At 42.4% G+C, this 17,867-nt stretch overlaps 1 protein-coding gene across 1 annotated transcript in view; it reads right to left on the bottom strand.

The window, feature by feature from the left end:
- The window catches only part of LOC139411224 (Ras protein-specific guanine nucleotide-releasing factor 2b), a 202,004-nt gene that overhangs the window by 24,926 nt on the left and 159,211 nt on the right, over positions 1-17,867 (bottom strand). Inside the window, exons 19-22 of the mRNA XM_071157235.1 lie at positions 9,842-9,931; positions 9,595-9,701; positions 6,421-6,533; positions 4,244-4,307 (exon numbers count right to left, since the gene is read on the bottom strand). Of these exons, the coding sequence (XP_071013336.1) occupies positions 4,244-4,307; positions 6,421-6,533; positions 9,595-9,701; positions 9,842-9,931 (374 nt within the window). The remainder of the gene's footprint in view (positions 1-4,243; positions 4,308-6,420; positions 6,534-9,594; positions 9,702-9,841; positions 9,932-17,867) is intronic.

The raw sequence follows: 17,867 nt of genomic DNA, 5'->3' as shown, positions 1-17,867 counted from the left end.
ACGCACAATCCCTCCATCAGTGCTGACTGTCTGCAATAGGCTGAGAGAGGCTGGACTGAGGGCTTGTAGGCCTGTTGTAAGGCAGGTCCTCACCAGACATCACCGGCAACAACATCGCCTATGGGCACAAACCCACCGTCGCTGGACCAGACAGGTCTGGCAAAAAGTGCTCTCCACTGACGAGTCACGGTTTTGTCTCACCAGGGGTGATGGTCGGATTCATGTTTATCGTCGAATGGAATGGGCGTTACACCGAGGCCTATACTCTGGAGTGGGATCAATTTGGAGGTGGAGGGTCCGTCATGGTCTGGGGCGTTGTGTCACAGCATCATTGGACTGAGCTTGTTGTCATTGCAGGCAATCTCAACGCTGTACGTTACAGGGAAGACATCCTCCTCCCTCATGTGGTACCCTACCTGCAGGCTCATCCTGACATTATGGCAGCATCCGTGCAAAACGAAAAAGGGAAACATGATCGAATACAAGCAAGTGTAGCTATTCCCTCCGCAAGGCAATTAAACAAGCTAAGCGCCAGTATAGAGACAAAGTAGAGCAATTCAACGGCTCATACACGAGACGTATGTGGCAGGGTCTACAGTAAATCACGGATTACAAAAATAAAACCAGCCCCGTCGTGGACACCGACGTCTTGCTCCCAGACAAATTAAACAACTTCTTTGCTCGCTTTGAAGACAATGGGACCTGTTGGATCGGAGGGTGAGGGCTAGGGCCATTCCCCCCAGAAATGTCTGGGAACTTGCAGGTGCCTTGGTGGAAGATTGGGGTAACATCTCACATCAAGAACTGGCAAATCTGGTGCATTCCATGAGGAGGAGATGCACTGCAGTACTTAATGCAGCTGGTGGCCACACAAGATACTTGTGATTTTGACCCCCCTTTGTTCAGGGACACATTATTCAATTTCTGTTAGTCACATGTCTGTGGAACTTGTTCAGTTTGTGTCTCAGTTGTTGAATCTTGTTATGTTCATACAAATATTTACACATGTTTGCTGAAAATAAACGCAGTTGACAGTGAGAGGACATTTCTTTTTTTGCTGAGTTTACATTTTGTGTGACTTAAACTGTATTTTTGTTCACAAAATGTGCTAGGTACATATAGAATCCATGGTATACAAGGATGTACCCTTATTCTCTTGGGGCATTCATTGGGATCTCTTCATCTGCTTTACATCTGTCTGTATCAGAGGACAGAAAGCATCACAAAAGAAACAGGCTGCATTACACTCAAATTAGACAGCCCTGAATATTATGTTGTTATATCTCTGTCCTCAGTTTTTCTCACTAGGAACTGGAAATTGAGAATATTTTCATAAAGTCCTTCCACAAAGGTACCTGCCCTATCCAGAGTAGCCTACTCTCCCTTCTGAAAGCTTGAACTGCTAGCTAATCCATTCACCCTCTCCATGGCTGTTAGCTAGCTACCTAGCTACAAATTAATTTAGACTTACAATGATAAATACATCAAGATAGCTAGCTGACTAGCTAATATCAAGTTAGCAAACTGGTGAAATTGAATCCACTTAGCCAGCTATACAGTATGTAAAGTTAGCTAACATTACATTAGCAGCTCATTTGAGTTAGCCTGCACACTAAGGTTCTGTAGCAAGCTAGCTAGCTATAATACATTGATTTTGATCATTTAAAAATATATTTACTTACTTGAAAAGGGGTTTACACTGCCTCTGTTTTCTGGCTCCTTAGAAAAACAAAATAATTTGCAATCTTCCCGAAGATTCCGGTGGTAGCAAAATGCAGCCAGCCATGTGGACGATTGGAGAACTTCCAACAGACTGATTTTGGTCTTCCAACATGGTGACTGTTGCGGTTGTTAGGTGATTTGTGACACAACTGTAAGCCCTCTATGATTAGTGACACGTGTCATAATGGCTTCACCATATAAATGTGTTCTTATTCTATTTCTATGGAAACAAATCAGCACTAATCACTATCAAAGTGGGTGTTCACTTAGGGCCAATGGTGAAATTAATTGCACTTTTATGTCAAATTAGTAAACTGGCTAGTTGAGTTTTACAAACATGTCTGTGTTGTTTTTTTTTGTATCCTTTTGAAATGATATTTAGTGACATTTTATTTCAAACCTAGACTTTCAAATCTCTTATTCCCCTACATGGGGACTATTCGGGAACCCAACCCCCACCCCACAAAAAAAAACATTTTTACAAATATTTATTTAGACTTTTTTTTCCTGCTGATGCACTTGTTCTGTAATTGTCATGGTGTTCCTGAATCCCACGGTTTTTACCTTTCTAACAGTACTAAACATATGTTTGTAGAACTTATAGTTAATAAAGGTCATTTTCAATATATGTGTTGCTTAGAAAATGCCAACAGAGGGCGTCAACCCTCATCCAGTGGCAGTTTAGATTTAGGCAGTTTAGATCTAATCCCTAAGCTACTTTTAAATTTGATTTTAAAAACAATGGAACAAATAGATTACATTTCATATTGAATATTAAATTAAATTTAGTATAGAAGACGGATTCAATTTAACTACACTGAACACTGAATATAAACACAACATGTAAAGTGCTGGTCCCTTGTTTAATGAGTTGAAATAAAAGATCCCAAAAATGTTGTGCACAAATAGTTTACATCCCTGTTAGCGAGCATTTTATCCTTTCTCAAAATAATCCATACACCTGAGAGGTGTGGCATATCAAGAAGCTGATTAAACAGCATGATCATTACACAGGTGCACCTTGTGCTGGGTCCAATATAAGTTTTTGTCACACAACACAATGCCACAGATGTCTCACGTTTTGAGTGAGCGTGCAATTGGCATGTTGACTGCAGAGCTGTTGCCAGAGAATGTAGTGTTTATTTCTCTACCATAAGCTGCCAACATCGTTTTAGAGAATTTGGCAGTACGTCCAACCGGCTTCACAACCGTAGACCACATGTAACCATGCCAGCCCAGGACATCCACTTCCGGCTTCTTCACCTGTGGGATCGTCAGAGGAGGGGGGGGGGACTCATTCTGAATGACTGGGCCTGGCTCCCCAGTGGGTCGGCCTGGCTCCCCAGTGGGTGGACCTATTGCCCTCCCAGACCCACCCATGGTTGCGCCCCTGCCCAGTCATGTAAAATCCATAGATTAGGGCCTAATTTATTTATTTCAGTTGACTGATTTACTTATATGAACTGAAATTGTTGAACGTTGCGTTTATATTTTTGTTCAGTATGGTATTCATTTAAAACTAGGTTTAAAGTTTTGTGCACCAACATGAATAGTTAAACCTTGATTTAACCCAGTTTAAGAGTTAATCCATTTTGGTGCAACCCACCCTTAATGTGTAAGTGAACGGATCAGTTTGCAGACAGACCTGAGGGCAGTTTCCCATCCAGTGGAGGGAGAGGGGAGCAAAAATATCCAGTGTCACAGTGGTAATATTTAAACACAACTGGAGACAGTCATTTTTGCGACAGGTTATTATTGACACGTCAGCGCTATTGTACCTAGCAAAATAGTGTAGAAGCAATTGCTAACTAACTGCAAACAATTGTAGGAATCTTGGCTAACTGTGAGGCAAACAATTCACTTATTTATTTAGTTAACCTATCTGATCAAAGACTAAAACTTCTAAAATATAGCTATCTAAGCCAATCACAGGTCTCCGTTTACTGTGCATTATAAGGTCGTCCGGGTTAGGGTTTGGACAGGGGGTAGGCCGTCATTGTTAACCGTCAAGTTAACTGACTTGCCTCATTAAATAAAGGTTAAATAAATAAGAGGAAGGTGGGTGACGTGATTGATGGAGAGAGGTGTAGGATGAGGTAGGACAGAACTCTGACTGGCATCTCTCTACTGGATGGTGCTTTGGGTTTAGAGGGGACTTATCAGGGGTTGATTATCTGGGGAGTGTAGACACTCTTACCAAGATGAAGTGTAGCAGGGGACTGCTTCTCTGGCAAATTCAGAAGAGGTATCAGTTCCGTACAAAGGGGGCAGAGTTCACCAGGGCTAAGGTGAATGAGAAAGTAGGAATGTCCTAACTACAATGATCACTAGGAACCAATCAGAATCAAATGGGACAATACGGTTAGGGACTAACATGAACTTGTCCAGTAAGAAAGGCTTGTTTTCGTTGCAAAAAGTTTTCTGTTTTACTACGGTGTGCACTAATGAATACACCCCATGTCTTACCTAGAGAGGTTTGTGAGTAAATGAGAGGGGTTGCTGGATAGTGGAGTTTTCTCACCATCTGAAGGATGTCTTCTATTCTCAGCTGGGCATCTGCTTCCTGCTCATCCAGAGAAAGGGTACTGCAGAAACATTTCACCTGATTGGTCAATACAGCCGTTGAAGCAATAGAGTACATGACAGTGTCATCAGCATATACAGTGCCTTGCGAAAGTATTCGGCCCCCTTGAACTTTGCAACCTTTTGCCACATTTCATGCTTCAAACATAAAGATATAAAACTGTATTTTTTTGTGAAGAATCAACAACAAGTGGGACACAATGATGAAGTGAAACAACATTTATTGGATATTTCAAACTTTTTTAACAAATCAAAAACTGAAAAATTGGGCGTGCAAAATTATTCAGCCCCTTTACTTTCAGTGCAGCAAACTCTCTCCAGAAGTTCAGTGAGGATCTCTGAATGATCCAATGTTGACCTAAATGACTAATGATGATAAATACAATCCACCTGTGTGTAATCAAGTCACCTGCACTGTGATAGTCTCAGAGGTCCGTTAAAAGCGCAGAGAGCATCATGAAGAACAAGGAACACACCAGGCAGGTCCGAGATACTGTTGTGAAGAAGTTTAAAGCCGGATTTGGATACAAAAATATTTCCCAAGCTTTAAACATGCCAAGGAGCACTGTGCAAGTGATAATATTGAAATGGAAGGAGTATCAGACCACTGCAAATCTACCAAGACCTGGCCGTCCCTCTAAACTTTCAGCTCATACAAGGAGAAGACTGATCAGAGATGCAGCCAAGAGGCCCATGATCACTCTGGATGAACTGCAGAGATCTACAGCTGAGGTGGGAGACTCTGTCCATAGGACAACAATCAAGTCGTATATTGCACAAATCTGGCCTTTATGGAAGAGTGGCAAGAAGAAAGCCATTTCTTAAAGATATCCATAAAAAGTGTCGTTTAAAGTTTGCCACAAGCCACCTGGGAGACACACCAAACATGTGGAAGAAGGTGCTCTGGTCAGATGAAACCAAAATTGAACTTTTTGGCAACAATGCAAAACGTTATGTTTGGCGTAAAAGCAACACAGCTGAACACACCATCCCCACTGTCAAACATGGTGGTGGCAGCATCATGGTTTGGGCCTGCTTTTCTTCAGCAGGGACAGGGAAGATGGTTAAAATTGATGGGAAGATGGATGGAGCCAAATACAGGACCATTCTGGAAGTAAACCTGATGGAGTCTGCAAAAGACCTGAGACTTGGACGGAGATTTGTCTTCCAACAAGACAATGATCCAAAACATAAAGCAAAATCTACAATGGAATGGTTCAAAAATAAACATATCCAGGTGTTAGAATGGCCAAGTCAAAGTCCAGACCTGAATCCAATCGAGAATCTGTGGAAAGAACTGAAAACTGCTGTTCACAAATGCTCTCCATCCAACCTCACTGAGCTCGAGCTGTTTTGCAAGGAGGAATGGGAAAAAATTTCAGTCTCTCGATGTGCAAAACTGATAGAGACATACCTCAAGCGACTTACAGCTGTAATCGCAGCAAAAGGTGGCGCTACAAAGTATTAACTTAAGGGGGCTGAATAATTTTGCACGCCCAATTTTTCAGTTTTTGATTTGTTAAAAAAGTTTGAAATATCCAATAAATGTCGTTCCACTTCATGATTGTGTCCCACTTGTTGTTGATTCTTCACAAAAAAATACAGTTTTATATATTTATGTTTGAAGCCTGAAATGTGGCAAAAGGTCGCAAAGTTCAAGGGGGCCGAATACTTTCGCAAGGCACTGTAGATGAATTTTACACTTATCTCATCAACGACTTCGTGGCTGAGCCATTGTTGCTCCTAGACATTTCCACTTCACAATAACAGCCCTTACAGTTAACCGGGGCAGCTCTAGCAGGGCAGACATTTGATGAACTGACTTGTTGGAAAGGTGGCATCCTATGGCAGTGCCACGTTGAAAGTCACTGAGCTCTTCAGTAAGGCCATTCTACTGCCAGTGTTTGTCTATGGAGATTGCATGGCCGTGTGCTCGATTTTATATACCTGTCAGCAACGGGTGTGGCTGAAATAGCCAAATCCACTAATTTGAAGGGGTGTCCACATACTTTTGTATATATAGTGTATGTGACCAGTAGCTGCTTGTGTGTATGTGTGTACATGTGTTCATATTTGAGTGTGTGTGTTTGTCCATGCCTGCATGTTTGTGTGTACCTTAGTATATTAGCAGTAGCTTTTCTCTCCTGTGGCAATAGGTCTGGATCTCTGAGTATCTCCTCTAGTAGACAGATCACTCCCATCTTCAACTCACTGTTCATCTCAAAGTCCTAAACAACACACACACACATACACACACACACACACATACACACACACACACATACACACACACACTTAAGAGATATTGCCCGAGAAGCCATTGTTTGGAGAAAACAGCGCATTCGGGAAGTATTCAGACCCCTTTACTTTTTTTTCCTCAATCTACACACAATACCCCATAATGACGAAGCAAAAACAGATTTTTAGAAACGTTTACAAATGTATTACAAATAAAAAACACATACCTTATTTACATAAGTATTCAGACCCTTTGCTATGAGAATTTAGCTCAGGTGCATCCTGTTTCCATTGATCATCCTTGAGATGTTTCGACAACTTGATTGGAGTCCACCTGTGGTAAATTACATTAATTGGACTTGACTTGGAAAGGCACACGCCTGTCTATATAAGGTCCCACAGTTGACAGTGCATATCAGAACAAAAACCGAGCCATGAGGTCGAAGGAATTGTCTGAGAATTCAGGGGAGAAGGGCATTGGTCAGGGAGGTGACCAAGAACCAGATGGTCACTCTGACAGAGCTCTAGAGTTCCTCTGTGGAGATGGGAGAACCTTCCAGAAGGACAACCATCTCTGCAACACTCCAAAAATCAGGCCTTCATGGTAGAGTGGCCAGACGAAAGCCACTCCTCAGTAAAAGGCACACGACAGCGCGCTTGGAGTTTGCCAAAAGGCATCTAAAGGACTCTGAGACCATGAGAAACAAGATGGAATTCTTTGGCCTGAATGCCAAGCGTCACGCCTGGAGGACACCTGGCACTATCCCTACGGTGAAGCATGGTGGTAGCAGTATCGTGCTGTGGGGATGTTTTCCATCGGCAGGGTCTGAGAGACTAGTCAGGATTGAGGGAAAAATGAACGGAGCAAAGTACAGAGAGATCCTTGATGAAAAGCTGTTCCAGAGCGCTCAGGATCTCAGACTGGGGCAAAGGTTCACCTTCCAACAGAACAACAACCCTAAGCACACAGCCAAAACAAGACAGGAGTGGCTTCAGGACAAGTCTCTGAATGTCCTTTAGTGGCCCAGACAGGATCTGGACTTGAACCTGATCAAACATCTCTGGAGAGGCCTGAAAATAGCTGTGCAGCGATGCTCCCATCCAACCTGACAGAGCTTGAGAGGATCTGCAGAGATGAATGGGAGAAACTGCCCAAATACAGGTGTGCCAAGCTTGTACAGTGGCTTGCAAAAGTATGCACCCCCCTTCCTTGGCATTTTTCCAATGTCGTTGCCTTACAACCTGGAATTAAAATGGATTTTGGGGGGGGGGGGGGGGGGGGGGGGGGGGGTTGTATCATTTGATTTACATAACATGCCTACCACTTTGAAGATGCAAAATATTTTTTATTGTGAAACAAACAAGAAATTAGACAAAATATGTAGCATGCATAACTATTTACCCCCCCCCAAAAAAAAAAAGTAAATACTCTGTAGAGCCACCTTTTGCAGCAATTACAGCGGCAAGTCTCTTGGATATGTCTTTATAAGCTTGACACATCTAGCCACTGGGATTTTTTCTCATTCTTCAAGGCAACATTTCTTCAGTTCTTTCAAGTTGGATGGGTTCAGCTGGTGTACAGCAATCTTTAAGTTATACTCAATTGGATTGAGGTCTGGGCTTTGACTAGGCCATTCCGAGCCATTTACATATTTCCACTTAAACCACTTGAGTGTTGCTTTGGCAGTATGGTTAGGGTCATTGTCCTGATGGAAGGTGAACCTCCGTCCCAGTCTCAAATATCTGGAAGACTGAAACAGGTTTCCCTCAAGAATTTCCCTGTATTTAGCGTCATCCATCATTCCTTCAATTCTGACCAGTTTCCCAGTCCCTGCTGATGAAACATATCCCCACAGCATGATGCTGCCACCACCATGCTTCACTGTGGAGATGGTGTTCTCGGGGTGATGAGAGGTGTTGGGTTTGTGCCAGACATAGCATTTTCCTTGATGGCCAAAAGGCAAAATTTTAGTCTCATCTGACCTGAGTACCTTCTTTCATATGTTTGGCGAGTCTCCAACATGCCTTTTGGCGAACACCAAACATGTTCGCTTATTTTAGTAATGGCTTTTTTTCTGGCTACTCTTCCATAAAGCCCAGCTCTGTGGAGTGTACGGCTTAAAGTGGTCCTATGGACAGATACTCCAATCTCCGCTGTGGAGCTTTGCAGCTCCTTTCAGGGTTATCTTTGGTCCCTTTGTTTCCTCTCTGATTAATGACCTCTTTGCATGGTCTGTGCGATTTGGTGGGTGGCCCTCACTTGGCAGGTTTATTGTGGTGCCCTATTCTTTCCATTTCTTATAATGGATTTAATGGTGCTCCGTGGGTTGTTCAAAGTTTCAGATACTTTTTATAACACAACCCTGATCTGTACTTCTCCACAACTTTGACCCTGACCTGTTTGGAGAGCTCCTTGGTCTTCATAGTGCCGCTTGCTTGGTGGTGCCCCTTGCTTAGTGGTGTTGCAGACTCTGGGGCCTTTCAGAACAGGTGTTCCTATACTGAGATCATGTGACAAGTCATGTGACACTTAGAGTGCACACGGGTGGACTTTATTTAACGAATTATGTGACTTCTGAAGACAATTGGTTGCACCATATCTTTTTTAGGGGCTTTCATAGCAAAGGGGGTGAATACATATGTACGCACCACTTCTCCGTTTTTGATTTTTTAGAATTTTTGAAACAAGTTATTTTCTACATTTCACTTCACCAATTTGGACTATTTTGTGTATGTCCACTACAAGAAATCCAAATAAAAATCCATTTAAATTACAGGTTGCAATGAAACAAAATAGGAAAAATGCCAAGGGGGTGAATACTTTTGCAAGGCACTGTAGTGTCATACCCAAGAAGTATCGAGGCTGTAATCGCTGCCAAAGGTGCTTCAACAAAGTACTGAGTAAGGGGTCTGAATACTTATGTAAATGTAACATATATTTTTTGGGTGCAAACATTTATGAAACCAGTTTTTACTTTGTCATTATGGGATATTGTGTGTAGATTTTTTTAATAAGGCTGTAACCTAACAAAATGCACAGTGTGTACAGACCTGGGAGTGTTTTGAGACCCAGTGTCGAAGTACGTTGAGGACTCTGTTAGTAGCAGCTCTTCTGATGATAAACTCCTTATCACATGTCCTCTCTGAGTTATTAAACACTGGTGGAGAGAGGAGAACAATTAGTGTGTGTGCTTACTTGAGTGAGTGAGTGAGTGAGTGAGTGAGTGTGTGTGTGTGTGTGTGTGTGTGTGTGTGTGTGTGTGTGTGTGTGTGTGTGTGTGTGTGTGTGTGTGTGTACCTGGGGGAGAGCCATGTCCTGCTGCAGCTGTAGCAATAGCAAAGGCTGAGGCAGGAGAAACAGAACAACGAGAGTTCTCCCCTGATTGAACTAGAGAGAGAAAGTGAAATAGAGAGACAGAGAAAGTGAAATAGAGAGACAGAGAGAGAGAGAGAGAGAGAGAGAGAGAGAGAGAGAGAGAGAGAGAGAAAGAGAAAGGTTATCCATTCACAAGCACACACAGCATTTCCACCTTGTGCTAACAGAATGTTCACAGTCCCAACATTTCTTTCACCGTCTGAGACAATCAACAATATTCAGTCCAATACTGTCGCCTTGTCTCAGCTGCCCTGCATATGGGCTGCTTTAAGTCTTCCAAACAGCATTAAGCTAAATCCAACAAAAACTGTTACCAGTCTGACCAACACACACACACACACACACACACACACACACAGAGCTCCTCTGGCTCTGAAGCTCCGACCAGTGACTTGGGCTTGTTTAAATGAAGTGTGAGTCACAGGGAAATAATCCTATGTGAATCTGGCCTCACTAAACATTCACTCCACTGAGGATATGTACCACTGGAATGAAAGCTAACACAAACACACTTCAGCCCACCTTGAACAAAAAAGGGAATCAGGTAATTAACTCTTAAGATTTGTTAATGCAAAAACATATGCCTTACCTAAAAACACTTCAACATTTGACTATCCAGGGAAATAAAGAAAAATGTGCTTTTGTCCTGAAAATAAATTCAGATCAATGCAGACACAGACTTCTCCTTTTCTTTATTTTCCTGGGATAGTCACCTGTTGAATTGTCCTTGGGTAAGGAATACTTTTTTGAATATATAGTGGGGCAAAAAAGTATTTAGTCAACCACCAATTGTGCAAGTTCTCCCACTTAAAAATATGAGAGAGGCCTGTAATTTTCATCATAGGTGCACTTTAACTATGACAGACAAAATGAGGAAAAAAAAATACAGAAAATAACATTGTAGGATTTTTAATGACAGAGGGAATGGGAATGAGGAGATTTTGAATTTGTATTTATTCTGGATCCCCATTAGCTACTCTTCCTGGGGTCCAGCAAAATTAAGGCAGTTATACATTTGAAAAACATTACAATACAATCATAACAGATTTCACAACATATTAAGTGTGGTCCCTCAGGCCTCTACTCTACTACCACTTATCTATAACACAAAATCCATGTGTACATGTGTCTATAGTGCGCATGTCATTGTGTGTTTGTATGCATTTGCCTATGTTTGTGTTGTTTCACAGTCCCCATTGTTCCATAAGGTGTATTTTTATATGTTTTTAAAATCAAATTTTACTGCTGAGTTACTTTGATGTAGAATAGAGTTCCATGTAGTCATGGCAATATGTAGGACTGTGCACCTCCCATAGTCTGTTCTGGACTTGGGGACTGTGAAGAGACCTCTGGCGGCATGTCTTGTGGGGTATGCATGTGTGTCTGAGCTGTGTGCCATTAGTTCAAACAGACAGCACGGTGCATTCAACATACCTCTCACAAATACAAGTAGTGATGAAGTCAATCTCTCCTCCACTTTCAGCCAGGAGAGATTGACATGTATATCATTAATGTTAGCTCTCTGTGTACATTCAAGGGCCAGTCGTGCTGCCCTGTTCTGAGCCATTGCACTTTTCCTAAGTCCCTCTTTGTCATACCTGACCACACGACTGAACAGTAGTCCAGGTGCGACAAAACTAGGGCCTGTAGGACCTACCTTGTTGATTGTGCTAAGGCAGAGCAGCTCTTTATAATGGACAGACTCCCCATCCTAGCTACTGTTGTATCAATATGTTTGAAACATGACAGTTTACAATCCAGGGTTACTCCAAACAGTTTATTCTCCTCAACTTGCTCAATTTCCACATTATTCATTCCAAGATTTAGTTGAGGCTTAGGGTTTAGTGTATGATTTATCCCAAATGCAACGCTTTTAGTTTTTGAAAGATTTAGGACTAACTTATTCCTTGCCACCCATTATGATACTAACTGCAGGTCTTTGTTAAATGTTTGTTAAGTGTTGTTGATTTGTATAGTGTTGAGTCATCCGCATATTAGACACACTGGCTTTACGCAAAGGCCTAGACAGCTGCCCTGACAAATTCCTGATATTATACCTGGATTTTGTGGGAGAGGCTTCCAATAAAGAACACCCTCTGTGTTCTGTTAGACAGGTAACTCTTTATTCATTGTCCACAATATAGCAGGGGGTGTGAAGCTATAACTTTCATGGGTCAACCTGTCACCAGAGGGTGGCAGAGCCCGTCCTAGAGACATTAATGACCCTCAGGTGTGTCCTATTACTCATTGTGATTTCCCTGTTAAAAGAGGTGTGTTTTCTGGTTTCCTTTGCAGAAGCTTGAATTGTAAAGTGTGTGTTTGTTTCCTGAGTGAGTTCTTGAGACGAAAGAACAAATTTCCATCGGTCAAATGTTCATTGCTCGTGTTTCTTGGCTCAAGCAAGTCTCTTATTCTTATTGATGTCCTTTAGTAGTGGTTTATTTGCAGCAATTAGACAATGAAGGTCTGATTCACGTTGTGCCCTCTGAACATTTGATGTTGAGATGTGTCTGTTACTTGATCTTTGTTGAATAATTTATTTGGGCTGCAATTTCTGAGGCTGGTAACTCTAATGAACTTATTCTCTGCAGAAGAGGTAACTCTGGGTCTTCCTTTCCTGTGAGAGCCAGTTTTATTATAGAGCTTGATGGTTTTAGTGCAACTGCACTTGAAGAAACTTTGAAAGTTCTTGAAATTTTCCGGATTGACTGACCTTCATGTCTTAAAGTAATGATGGACTGTCATTTCCCTTTGCTAATTTGAACTGTTCTTGCCATAATATGGACCAGAGGGCTATTTTCTATATACCACTCCTACCTTGTCACAACACAACTGATTGGCTCAAACGCATTAAAAGAAGGAAAGAAATTCCACAAATGAACTATTAACAAGGCGCAGCTGTTAATTTAAATGCATTCTAGGTGAGTACCTCATCAAATCAAATTGTATTTGTCACATGCACTGAATAAAACAGGTGTAGACCTTACAGTGAAATGCTTACTTACAAGACCTTAACCAACAATGATGTTTTAAGAAAATACATCAAGAAAGTAAAAGATAAAAGTAGCAAATATTTGAAGAGCATCAGTAAAATAACAGGCTATATAAAAGGGGTACCGGTACAGTCAATGAGTCACCGGTGTTGAGGTAATTGAGGTAATATGTACATGTAGGTAGAGTTATTAAAGTGACTATGCATAGATAATAACAGAGAGTAGCAGCAGCGTAGAAGGGGGGGGGGGGGGGGGGGGCAATGCAGATACAGTGCCCTGCGAAAGTATTCGGCCCCCTTGAACTTTGCGACCTTTTGCCACATTTCAGGCTTCAAACATAAAGATATAAAACTGTATTTTTTTGTGAAGAATCAACAACAAGTGGGACACAATGATGAAGTGGAACGACATTTATTGGATATTTCAAACTTTTTAACAAATCAAAAACTGAAAAATTGGGCGTGCAAAAATTATTCAGCCCCCTTAAGTTAATACTTTGTAGCGCCACCTTTTGCTGCGATTACAGCTGTAAGTCGCTTGGGGTATGTCTCTATCAGTTCTGCACATCGAGAGACTGACATTTTTTCCCATTCCTCCTTGCAAAACAGCTTGAGCTCAGTGCGGTTGGATGGAGAGCATTTGTGAACAGAAGTTCAGTTCTTTCCACAGATTCTCGATTGGATTCAGGTCTGGACTTTGACTTGGCCATTCTAACACCTGGATATGTTTATTTTTGAACCATTCCATTGTAGATTTTGCTTTATGTTTTGGATCATTGTCTTGTTGGAAGACAAATCTCCGTCCCAGTCTCAGGTCTTTTGCAGACTCCATCAGGTTTTCTTCCAGAATGGTCCTGTATTTGGCTCCATCCATCTTCCCATCAATTTTAACCATCTTCCCTGTCCCTGCTGAAGAAAAGCAGGCCCAAACCATGATGCTGCCACCACCATGTTTGACAGTGTTCAGGGTAATGAGCTGTGTTGCTTTTACGCCAAACATAACATTTTGCATTGTTGCCAAAAAGTTCAATTTTGGTTTCATCTGACCAGAGCACCTTCTTCCACATGTTTGGTGTGTCTCCCAGGTGGCTTGTGGCAAACTTTAAACAACACTTTTTATGGATATCTTTAAGAAATGGCTTTCTTCTTGCCACTCTTCCATAAAGGCCAGATTTGTGCAATATACGACTGATTGTTGTCCTATGGACAGAGTCTCCCACCTCAGCTGTAGATCTCTGCAGTTCATCCAGAGTGATCATGGGCCTCTTGGCTGCATCTCTGATCAGTCTTCTCCTTGTATGAGCTGAAAGTTTAGAGGGACGGCCAGGTCTTGGTAGATTTGCAGTGGTCTGATACTCCTTCCATTTCAATATTATCGCTTGCACAGTGCTCCTTGGGATGTTTAAAGCTTGGGAAATCTTTTTGTATACAAATCCGGCTTTAAACTTCTTCACAACAGTATCTCGGACCTGCCTGGTGTGTTCCTTGTTCTTCATGATGCTCTCTGCGCTTTTGACGGACCTCTGAGACTATCACAGTGCAGGTGCATTTATACGGAGACTTGATTACACACAGGTGGATTGTATTTATCATCATTAGTCATTTAGGTCAACATTGGATCATTCAGAGATCCTCACTGAACTTCTGGAGTGAGTTTGCTGCACTGAAAGTAAAGGGGCTGAATAATTTTGCACGCCCAATTTTTCAGTTTTTGATTTGTTAAAAAAGTTTGAAATATCCAATAAATGTCGTTCCACTTCATGATTGTGTCCCACTTGTTGTTGATTCTTCACAAAAAAATACAGTTTTATATCTTTATGTTTGAAGCCTGAAATGTGGCAAAAGGTCGCAAAGTTCAAGGGGGCCGAATACTTTCGCAAGGCACTGTAGTCTGCGTAGCCATTTGATTAGATTTTCCTGGAGTCTTATGGCTTGGGGGTAGGAGCTGTTAAGAAGCCTCTTGGACCTAGACTTGGCGCTCCGGTATTGCTTCCCGTGCGGTAGCAGAGAGAACAGTCTTTGACTAGGGTGGCTGGAATCTTTCACCATTTTTAGGGCCTTCCTCTGACACCGCCTGGTATAGAGGTCCTGGATGGCAGGAAGCTTGGCCCCGGTGATGTACTGGGCCGTACGCACTACCCTCTGTAGTGCCTTGCGGCCGGAGGCTGAGCAGTTGCCATACCAGGCAGTGATTTAACCCGTCAGGATGCTCTCGATGACGCAGCTGTAAAACCTTTTGAGGATATGAGGACCCATGGCAAATATTTTCAGTCAGGTTTTGTCGTGCCCTCTTCAAGACTGTCTTGGTGTGCTTGGACTATGTTAGATTGTTGGTGATGTGGACGCCAAGGAATTTGAAGCTCTCAACCTGCTCCACTACAGCCCTGTCGCCGAAAATCGTGGCGTGCTCGGTCCTACTTTTCCTGTAGTCCACAATCAACTCCTTTGTCTTGATCAAGTTGAGGGAGAGGTTGTTGTCCTTGCACCACATGGTCAGGTCTCTGACCTCCTGTCAGAGCAGCTCACAGATCACTGCACCTGTACATAGCTCATCTGTAAATAGCCCATCCAATCTACCTCATCCCCATACTGTATTTATTTATTTACCTTGCTCCTTGGCAACTCAGTATCTCAACTTGCACATTCATCCTTTGCACATCCTACCAATCCAGTGTTGATTTGCTATATAGTAATTACTTTGCCATGGATGAAATTTAGATTTTCCGTCACTGGCCTACACCATAATGTCAAAGTGGAACTATGGTTTTATATCTATATATTTTTTTTTATTAATACAAAACAAAAAGCTTAAATGTCTTGTCAATAAGTATTCCACCCCTTTGATATGGCAAGCCTAAATAAGTTCAGGAGAAAAATATGCTTAACAAGTTGCGTAATAAGTTGCATGGACTTTTTTTGAATTTACTACCTCATCTCTGTACCCCACAAATATAATTATCTACAGTGCAATCGGAAAATATTCAGAGCTCAGGTCCATCCTGTTTCCATTGATCATCCTTGAGATGTTTCGACAACTTGATTGGAGTCCACCTGTGGTAAATTAAATTAATTGGATTTGGCTTGGAAAGGCACACGCCTGTCTACATAAGGTCTCACAGTTGACAGTGCTTATCAGAACAAAAACCGAGCCATGAGGTCGAAGGAATTATCTGAGAATTCGGGGGAGAAGGGCATTGGTCAGGCAGATGACCAAGAACCCGACGGTCACTCTGACAGAGTTCTAGAGTTCCTCTGTGGAGATGGGAGAACCTTCCAGAAGGACAACCATCTCTGCAACACTCCAACAATCAGGCCTTTATGGTAGAGTGGCCAGACGGAAGCCACTCCTCAGTAAAAGGCACATGACAGCGCGCTTGGAGATTGCCAAAAGGCACCCAAACGACTCTCAGACCATGAGAAACAAGATTCTCTGGTCTGATGAAACCAAGATTGAACTCTCTGGCCTTAATGCCAAGCGTCACGTCTGGAAAAAAACAGGCACTTCTCATCACCTGGCCAATACCATCTCTACGGTGAAACATCTGCTCTGACGACGAGCTCATGTCTGAAGGAGACAACACCTGCGAGGGTAAAAAGAAAACACGCCCCTTTAAGAACTTTTTTTTATATATATTGACTTCCAATGTTAGCAAGTGGAGTGAGAGTTTACTAAAGCAATGCAAAATGGATGAAATTACAGAATTTAATACAGAACATCATGCTGTGGGGATGGTTTTCAGCGACAGGGACTGGAAGACTAGTCAGGATCAAGGGAAAGATAAACGGAGCAAAGTACAAAGAGAATCTCGATGAAAACCTGCTCAAGAGCGCTCAGGAAGTAGAAAATGGCGCCGACAGAGAGGGCTGCCACACTTGCTGGGGCACGGCGGTCGGTTGCTTCTGCTGCAGGGGCATTTGAGGAGGATGCCACACTTGCTGGGGCACAGCGGTCGGTTGCTTCTGCTGCAGGGGCATTTGAGCAGGATGCCACACTAGTCCTTAGGAAACTTTGCAGTATTTTTTTTTTATATGTATTATTTCTTACATTGTTGTCCCAGAAAATCTTCAGGGTTATTACATACAGCCGGGAAGAACTATTATATATGAGAGCGGTGTCAACTTACCAACACTACGACCAGGAATACAACTTTCCCGAAGAGGGAAGACATCAGGGATTGTAACATACTCTGTTTCACGGAAACATGGTTCTCTCGGGATATGCTGTCGGAATCGATACAGCCTCCTGGATTCTTTGTACGCCGCACCGACAGGAATAAACTTCTCTCCGTGAAGAAGGAGGGCGGGGGTGTATGTTTCATGATTAACGACTCATGGTGTAAATGTAGCAACGTACAGGAACTCAAGTCCTTTCGTTCACCTGACCTATAATTCCTCACAATCAAATGCCGACCGTATTATCTCTCAAGAGAATTCTCCTCGATTATTGTCACAGCCGTGTATATCCCCCCTCAAGCTGATACCACGACGGCCCTCAAGGAACTTCACTGGACTTTATGCAAACTGGAAACCATATATCCTGAGGCTGCATTTATAGTTGCTGGGGATTTTAACAAAGCAAAATTTGAGAACAAGGCTACCTAAATTCTACCAGCATATTGACTGAGGTAGTCGCGCTGGCAAAATTCTGGATCACTGCTACTCTAACTTCTGTGATGCATATAAGGCCCTCCCCCCACCCTGCCTTGGGGAAAATCTGACCACGATTCCATTTTGCTCCTCCCTTCCTATAGGCAGAAACTCAAACAGGATGTACCCGTGCTAAGAACTATTCAATGCTGGTCTGACCAATCGGATTCCACTCTTCCACTCTTCCACTCTTCAAGATTGTTTTGATCACACAGACTGGTACGTTCTGGGTAGCCTCAGATAATAATATTGACGTATACACTGATTCGGTGAGTGAGTTTATAAGGAAGTGCATAGGAGATATTGTAC

This window comes from Oncorhynchus clarkii, chromosome 6 (genome assembly GCF_045791955.1).
Source record: "Oncorhynchus clarkii lewisi isolate Uvic-CL-2024 chromosome 6, UVic_Ocla_1.0, whole genome shotgun sequence".
NCBI lineage: Eukaryota > Metazoa > Chordata > Actinopteri > Salmoniformes > Salmonidae > Oncorhynchus > Oncorhynchus clarkii.
The sequence above is the reverse complement of the archived record's forward strand: the minus strand, read 5'-3'. Positions and strand labels throughout refer to the sequence as shown.